The 9,248-nt window shown below is 42.4% G+C and overlaps 1 protein-coding gene across 1 annotated transcript; it reads left to right on the top strand.

Moving 5' to 3' along the window:
- The first annotated feature begins 710 nt into the window (after positions 1-710).
- On the top strand, positions 711-8,769 carry LOC140562791 (tripartite motif-containing protein 16-like). The gene is made up of 6 exons (XM_072688643.1): positions 711-1,070; positions 2,533-2,628; positions 3,737-3,979; positions 4,539-4,698; positions 4,887-4,946; positions 7,175-8,769. Exons 1-6 carry the CDS (start codon positions 711-713, stop codon positions 7,720-7,722), a joined length of 1,467 nt encoding a protein of 488 aa, XP_072544744.1. The 3' UTR covers positions 7,723-8,769.
- The last annotated feature ends 479 nt before the right edge of the window (positions 8,770-9,248 follow it).

Genomic DNA, 9,248 nt, shown 5'->3' on the forward strand with positions numbered 1-9,248 from the left:
GGACTAGAAGGACCGAACAAGTATAAAACTAAACTTACTCTTTGTACAGGAAGCCGTTTTTGCAAAAAACGCCTGCCCTTGTTTTGCCCTGCTTTCTAGCACATGGCTTTGTTTTGCTTCTTGTCAGTTGTGTGTTCACACCTGTACCCTATTCCTTGCCACGCCCTTTCATTCCCTCCAGGTGTCCCTCGTCCTTTCTTGTGTATATCTACCCCGTGTTTCACGCTTGCCTTGTCGGTCCTTGCACATGTTTGTCTTCCTTGTCCTTGATCGGTCAGCGGTTTGTGAATTTAGTGTCTCCTGGTTACCTCACCCAGTTTATGTCTGTGTATCTAGTCAGTATCTCTTTGTTACCTCGCTTAGTTTATGTCCTTCGGTTTGTCTGGTCCATGTCTCGTTAGGTTTATGTTATAGGATTTGTCTGCTTCTGCTTCCTGCCTCTACAAGCCTCATGACAGATAGATAGGCGCACACATCAAGGACAAGGAAGACAAATATGTGCACCATGTGCAAGGACAGACAAGGCAAGCGTGAAACACAGGGGAAGTTTTTTTTTTTTGCTGAGGGGAAGTACCATGCCTCTGACTCAGAGCCTCCACACCCTTCCCAAAAGACAATATTTGGTAGCTCCACAATCCTGTTTCTGCAGAAACGAAACTAACCAGTGCCATCCGGTTTGGTGCTACTCTGCTCTCCTTTTATCCAGAAGGATGGATGAAATGGGTGAAGAGGCCCCAAACCCAGCTCCAGAATTCAGCCTCACTGCACCCACGGACGTGGTATGTGATGCGTGTGTTGGAAGGAAGCGCAAAGCCGAGCAGGCCTGTTTGGAGTGTTTGGCATCATATTGTGAACCCCATCTGGAGCTGCACAACAGTCTGCATGGAGGCAAGAGACACAAGCTGGTAGAGGCGACTGAGAGGCTGCAGGCGAAAACCTGCCCTGAGCATGGAAAACTGCTTGAGGTTTTCTGCCGCACAGATCAACGGTGTATCTGTTACCTGTGCATCACCGACACCCATAGGACCCATGATGTCATCGCCATTGAGGTTGAGGTGGCTGAGAAGAAAGTATGAATTTCTTGTTTCTTGCTGTACATATGTAACTTGTGGCACATGTTAACTTTTTCTTTTGTACAAAATCTGAGATACTTGTGCACTAAAAAATGATGGGGTGTAAGTCTAAACTATGTTTTGAGTCTCTAGGGTGCGAATCTGAGTCAAATCTTGAGTCTATGGATTAGCTATTTCATAGGGTATTTACATCCAACCAGATGTTTTCCTGCTTGAATTTGAAAATATAGAGGGACTGATGTTGAGAATAAATATAAGGGCTGTTAATTCGAGTTCCTGTTTCCTTGAGGGGTGGATAAAGACAGGGAACTCTGCAATAATAAGTTTTTCCTCCATGCTTCACCAGAACATCTGAATACGTTTAAATATGGAAAAAATGTTTCATACATTGCATTGTGGACACAATCACACAAACACTAGCTTTCTTCTGATTGGATAGACACGTCGCGTTAGCTAGATTAATTTGCATAAAGTTTATCTCGGCTCAACTCTGCACCACATCGCCAGGACTCGCCACCCTGGATCCATGACGCACCGCACCCCTGCGCCTGACGGCCTCAAGTTTCTGGAGTGCGACTCTGAGCCAAGTTTCAGGTCTCTAAGGAATGAGGCTAAGTTTCAAGTCTAAGCAGAGAGACGGGGTCTCTGTGGCATGAATTGAGTCGTTGGGATGTAAGTCCAAGTCAAGTATTGAGACTCCAGGGTGCAAGTCTAAGCTAAATCTTGAGCCCTTAGGGTGTGGGTCTGAGTCAAGTATTGAGTCTCCAGGGTGTGAGTCTAAGCCATGTCTTGAGCCTCTAGAGTGCAAGTCTAAACAAAGTCTTGAGTCTCCAGGGTGTGAGCCAAGTGTTGTGTCTCTAGGGTATGAGTCTGAGCCAAGTCTTGAGTCCTTAGGGTGTGAGTCAGAGCCAAGTTGGAGTCTCCAGGGTGCATGTCTAAACTAAGTCTTGAGTCTTTAGGGTGTGAGTCTAAGCCATGTCTTGAGCATCTAGAGTGCAAGTGTAAGCTAAGTCTTGTGTCTCTAGTGTGTGAGTCTGAGCCATTTTTTAAACCTCTAGAGTGCAAGTCTGAGCCAAGTCTTGAGTCTCCAGGATGTGAGTCTGAGCCAAGTCTTGAGTCCTTAGGGTGTGAGTCAAAGCCAAGTCTTGAGTCCTTAGGGTGTGAGTCAGAGCCAAGTTGGAGTCTCCAGGGTGCAAGTCTAAAATAAGTTTTGAGTCTTTAGGGTGTGAGTCTAAGCCATGTCTTGAGCCTCTAAAGTGCAAGTCTAAGCTAAGTCCTGCATCTCCAGGGTGCAAGTCTAAACTAAGTCTTGAGCCTCTAGAGTGCAAGTCTAAGCTAAGTCCTGCATCTCCAGGGTGCAAGTCTAAACTAAGTCTTCAGCATCTGCGGTATGAGTCTGAGCCAAGTCTATGTGGTCTCTAGTCTCTTGGGGTGCATTATTCTCTTGCTTGGTTTGCAGATTCAGCTGGATACGCTGCATAGGAAGACCTCTGAGAGAATTCAGACGCGGGAGAAGGCGGAGGAAGATTTAAGGCAAGCTGTGGTGGCTTTCAAGGTATTCCTCTATATATTAAAGAATGTCTTCAACATCTTTTATCTTAAGCTCTGCCCTGCTGCATCTGCTGAATCTAGTGTACAGTTTATTACCACAACTCAGAATTTCGACACTTTCATAGAAGCTTCAGTCTCTCCCTATTACATATTATCACAAGTGTGTTTCAAGTCAACATGTTTCCTGTTCTTTTCTAACCATAAAGAAATGAGTTGCAATTGTCACCCAGGTTAATGTACTGTACTGATGTGGCAGATGTGACAAAAACGTTGAACTACTCCTTTAATTCATGCATTGTAAAGCAATGATTATCGTTATTGCAATGTAGTGCTGGTTAAAACTCTGATGATTTACTTTTACTTGAGGAGGTGCTGTAATTTAAGTGATTACCAGTTCAGTGAAACCAGTATGAATCTGCAGTGTGTGTGTGTGTGTGTGTGTAGGTATTACAGTCTGACATTAAAAACTGCAGAATGATTTTAATCCAGTATGAATCATTGTAACAACAATAATTGTGGAGTTCTTGTAACATTGTGAAATGTATCTAGTAGGAATCTGCAGTGTTTGTAGTTTTTACTTTGTAACAGTATTACTATTTTGGAGGGATTTTAATCTAGAATGAATCTGCAGTGTTTGTAGATTTTACTTTGTAACAGTATTAACTGTGGAGTCATTTTAATCCAGTATTGATCTGCAGTGTTTGTAGTTTTCAATGTGTAAACAGTATTAACTGTGGATTGATTTTAATCCAGTATGAATCTGCAGTGTTTGTAGTTTTCAATGTGTAAACAGTATTAACTGTGGATTGAATTTAAACCAGTATAAATCTGCAGTGTATATAGCTTTTAAAATCATTCAGGTAAAACTGAATAGGAATTTTAATCCAGTATGCATCCACAATGTCTGTAGTTTTAACCATCTGTCAGTAATAATAATTGTGGAGCTCCTTTAATCCAGTATGAATCCTTTACAATTTCCATTACACAACCTCGCCTGGCAAAGCTATTCCAAATAGTGTGTGTGTGTGTGTGTGTGTGTGTGTGTGTGTGTGTGTGTGTGTGTGTGTGTGTGTGTGTGTGTGTTTATGTGGTCTTGTAATGTGTCTGTGCAGACATCAACAGAGGAGGCAGTGGTGAAGAATGACAGGCTTTTTAGTGAGCTGATCACCTGTATGGAAAAGATGCAGCGTGTAGTGAAGGATCTAATACTGGCTCAAAAGGAGGCTGTAATAAAGGAGGCTGAAGAACTCATAGAAGGAGTGCAGGAGAACATCAGTGGCCTGAAGAGGAGAGATGCTGAACTACAGCACCTGAAGCAGCTCTCTCAGGAACACAACAACATACATTTTCTACAGGTAAGAATTGAAACAGTCAGGTACAACACACTGAGTTATTAGTTATGGTTTCATATTATTTATATTATTGTATGGTTAACAACAGCACCTGAAACAACATAGTAACCTCCAAAGCAAACACATGAGATACTATAGTAACTACCCAGCAACCACTAAGCAACACCATAGCAACCACATAGGAACCACCTGGGATACTAATACAACTGACTAACAACCACCTAGCAACACTCTAGCAACCACTAATTGACTCCGTAGCAACCACCTGGAATTTCATAGTAACCATCTAGGAATATCATAGTAACCACTACAGAGCGTCCTGACAAGCAGCAACAGATGTGTTTAGTCAATCATTGAAAACCTACAAAATGTGCCTATAGGTACCCTGAAGGAAACACAGGGTTTCTTATGGTTCCCACTTTGCTGGTTTTGGTGGTTGCTGTGGTATACCAGTTAATTGCTATAGAGTTGCATCTATTAAAAGGCAAATGTTATCATGGGCTGTCCTCATTTTTTGACATGGCTGTATTCAAGTCACTCAAAAAAAAATTCTTCCCCACAGAGTGCTTATTCCATCTCCCCCCTTAAAAAGATCATCCGCCCACCCGTTCTGCTTCTCCATCCCTACTGTTCGTTTCAGCCGACCACTGATGCCATCTCTGAGCTACTGAAAAAACTGAACTTAATCTGCCAGTGGCGCTTCATCACAATCTCTGAAAGAGGTAAGCCAGCCTGAAGGCTGAAATATATAGGTTTAAACCTGGTACTGGATTGCATTTTCCTGTCAATAGAGAAGGCCCCTTAAGTCCACATCTGGTCTAAATCCCTGTCCAGGAAACCAACTCATAATGTCTTAATCGTATTTGTGTATCTGCAAATTACTGGCAATAAAATATTGGCTTTTTTTTAGTGAAAAACACAGGTATTATATCCTCGCCGCTGCCAAGAACACGCCAGGAGCTCTTACAATGTGAGTTGCTATTTAAGATGATCTTCCTTTATCTCAAGTTTCATTCTCCTTGTGAGTGTCTCAGGCAAGAGTGTTTGACAAACTCCTGGGCTCTAGGCAAACACAGTCTCTATGGGCTCCAATCTGCTGAAAAAGTTTGCAAAAAATGACCGTAGGAATGTACAGAGAAGGCTATTTTTGGTGTGAGATTTGTTCGGGTGACAACAGAGTCTGAGACAAAGCTACACATGTGGACAGAATTGTTGGTACCCCTCGGTTAAGAAAAAAAAAACGGTCACAGAAATAACTTAAATCTGACAAAAGTAATAATAAATAAAAATTCTATGAAAATGAACAAATGAAAGTCAGACATTGCTTTTCAACCATGCTTCAACAGAATTACTTAAAAAAAAAATAAACTAATGAAACAGGCCTGGACAGAAATGATGATACCCTTAATTTAATATTTTGTTGGACAACCTTTTGAGGCAATCACTGCAATCAAACAATTCCTGTAAGGTTCCAGCAGGTATTTTGGCCACTCCTCATGAGCAAACTGTTCCAGTTGTCTCAGGTTTGAAGGGTGCCTTTTCCAGACAGCATGTTTCAGCTTCTATTGATCCAAAGATACTCAATAGGATTTAGGTCAGGGCTCATAAAAGGCCACTTCAGAATAGTCCATTGTTTGCCTCTTAGCCATTCTTGGGTGTTTTTAGCTGCGTGTTTTGGGTCTTTATCCTGTTGCAAGACCCATGACCTGCAACTGAGACCAAGCTTTCTTACACTGGGCAGCACATTTCTCTCTAGAATCCTTTGATAGTCTTGAGATTTCATTGTACCCTGCACAGATTCAAGATGCCCTTTGCCAGATGCAGCAAAGCAGCCCCAGAACATAACAGAGCCTCCTCCATGTTTCACAGTCGGGACAGTGTTCTTTTCTTGATATGCTTAATTTTTACGTCTCTGAACAAAGGGCTGATGTGCCTTGGCAAAAAGTTCCATTTTTGTCTCATCTGTCCATAGAACATTTGATTGAAGAATGGTGTCTTTCTTGGTCGTCTCCCATGAAGTCCACTTTGGCTCAAACAACGGCGGATGGTGCGATCTGACACTGTTGTTGCTTGAGCTTGAAGTTCACCTTTAATCTCTTTAGAAGTTTTTCTGGGCTCTTTTGTTACCATTCGTATTATCCATACCTTAAGTTTTCCTCCTGCAGCCACATCCAGGGAGTTTGGCTAAAGTCCCATGGATCTTAAATTTAAAGGTAATGACTGTATATGTTTAAATCTAGAGAATGTGTAGACTAAAAACATTGCAATCTATTGAAGGTATGGAATAGATCTGTTCAAATCCAGTTCAAGTGCTGATCTGTTCAAATTCTGTGAAGACGTAGACCAGCTACATTTAAACTTACTAAAGATGCAGACTAGCTATGTTCAAATTTAGTAAGGCTGCAGACTAGATATGTTTAAATCTGGTGGAGATGCAGCAATCTATTGAAGGTATGGAATAGGTATATTCAAATCCAGTAAAGCTGTAGACCAGCTACATTCAAACTTACTAAAGATGCAGACTAGCTATGTTTAAGTCTAGTGGAGATACAGACTAGATATGCTCAAATCTAGAGAATGTGGAAACTAGGTGGGGACTAGTTTTGTTCAAATCTAGTGACCGTGTAGATTGTGTTAAAAACTGGGAAAATCTGTGAACTTGGTGTCAACTAGTTACAAAGTGCTATGTATGTAGTATAGATGCAGACAAAGTTACATTGACATCTAATAAGGGTACAGATTGGACAATCCAGAGAAGGTACAGACCTAGCATGTTCAAATCCAGGGAAGGTGGAGACTAGATACATTGCAATCTGTTGAAGGTGTGAAATAGATATGTTAAAATCTTGTAAAGGTACAATGTAGATATGCTCAAATCCCCTGATGATGGGAGCTAGCTAAGTTCAAACTCCGTGACTGTGTAGAGTAGATATATTGAAATCTAATGAAGACTAGCTACATTCATACATGTGAGGAGAGACAGGGAAGGGTCTGCAATTTCTATAGATGCATAATTTAACCTATTTTATTTGCATCAAGGAATTTCGAATTGTACACTACAGCAACCTCTTTAGTCAAGACCCCACAGGGGCCCCATTCACCTAGAGGCCTTCAGAGTAGTCAGTTCCACTATTTTCTTAACTGCGACACCTCTAGAATGATGTACCTTAATAAACAGTCTTGTTCCTTTCACCATAGATGCAACCAAGCTTACTCTGGATCCGAACACCTTGCATGACAACATCCGTCTGAGCGCCAATGACACACTGCTGACAGCTGTTCGCGAGTCAGAGTATTACCTTACCCATGCTGAAAAGTTTGAGAGGAGGCAGCAAGCACTGTGCAAAGAGGGTCTGCGGGGCTCCCCACGATACTGGGAGGTGAAATGCGGTACAAGAGGCGCGTGGGTGTCCATCGCCATCTCCTACAAAGGGATACGCAAGAGTGGAAAGCAGGCCCCTCTGTTTGGAAGATGTCCTAGCTCATGGGCCTTGCGCAATTACGGAGTCTCCTGTGAATTCTGGCATGATAATAAGAAAACGGATGTCCGCAGTTCGTCCATATGCTCCAGAATAGGAGTATATGTGGATCACGGTGCCGGTGTTCTGGCCTTCTACAACGTCTCTGACAGTACACGCCTCATCCATAAGGTCCAGACCAAGTTCAGCGAGCCTGTTTACGCTGGGTTTGGACTGGCAGGGATAGGCTCCCAAATTCAACTGTGTGATTTAGATTCACAAGACTAGACTCCAAATGGAGGTCGACAGCAAATACCTGAAGCCAGCATGGTGTTGGTGTATGATGTCAGGTGGTATAAGTGTCATATATTCTACAGCTTTCGTTCAAATAAAAAAACAGTCATAATAACTTTTACATACTCATCCTCTTATCCGCTTTTTCCTGGTCATGGTTTTCTCCAGGTACTCTGGTTTACCCCCTCTGGTTTACCTCCCATCATGGTAGGTCCAGAGCACACCTGGAATCATTGGGCATAAGGCAGGAATAGCCTCCGTGTAAGGCGCCAGTCCATCGTAGGGTACCACAAACATCCATTACCTCAGTGAGCGCCCACTATTCAACTATCATGTGTGGGGGTGGTAAACCAGAGTATTTCCCCAGGTACTTTGGTTTACCCCCTCTGTTTTACCTCCCGTCACGGTAGGTCCAGAGCTCACTTGGAATCATTGGGCTTAAGGCAGGAATAGCCTCCTGGTAAGGCGCCAGTCCATCGTAGGGTACCACAAACATCCATTACCTCAGTGAGCGCCCACTATTCAACTATCATGTGTGGGGGTGGTAAACCAGAGTATTTCCCCAGTTACTTTGGTGTACCCCCTCTGGTTTACCTCCCGTCATGGTGGGTCTAGAGCTCACCTGGAATCATTGGGCATAAGGTAGGAATAGCCTCCTGGTAAGGCGCCAGTCCATCATAGGGTACCACACTCATCCAGTCAGTCAATTCAGTAGTATAGCACTGCTAATTCACCAGATAAACCACAGTCCCGGGAGAAAACCCATGTGGACATGGGGAAAACACCAAACAATCTCCGGCCTCTGGAGCTGTGTAACACAAACACTACCTGCTGCACCCATTTTGCAACCTCTCAATTGCAAATATCAGCTGTACAAATATCATTATTATAATCTGGATTTAAATGTGTGCTTGTCTTTCCCTGCAGTTTTGTTATTTTGCAATAAAGGTGTAACAAAAGGTTGTTCCAGAAGAGCAATTTTTGGTTTTATGAAGAACCATTTTGTAAAAGAATCTCTACTGTGACTTTAATAAACCTTTATGCCCTGTCCACACATATCTGAGCTTTTTACTATGAGGTATTTTATAAAGAGAGTCATAAAAACACTACAAAGAAGCAAGAAAACACCAAGATTCAATCCTGAATTATGCTATAGATAAACTGGTTACCAGCATGTAGTGTTTTGGGGTCTTTCTTCCTCCCATTCCCTACAGGGCTGTAGAGAGGCTACCCTTCCCAGGTGTTTATACAGAGAAAACCAATTAGGAAGTAGTTGAAAGGTGACCTTCAGGTACTCTCTGCTGGCTAATCTGTTTGGTAGTCTTTGTCATACATTTCCACGTTTGGCTAAAAGTGAGTGCAGTTACTCTGGTCATCTTAATTTCTGCTTTGTCTTCCTCTATATACCAACAGAAGACACCATTGCATTTATACAGTCTTAGATGGTATCCCCATGATATTGTAGCTAAAAAACCTCGGGGCCTAAAAGTTTCTTCACACGTACCATATCTGTTTCACAA

Source organism: Salminus brasiliensis, chromosome 9, assembly GCF_030463535.1.
Source record: "Salminus brasiliensis chromosome 9, fSalBra1.hap2, whole genome shotgun sequence".
In the NCBI taxonomy this organism is placed as follows: Eukaryota; Metazoa; Chordata; class Actinopteri; order Characiformes; family Bryconidae; genus Salminus; species Salminus brasiliensis.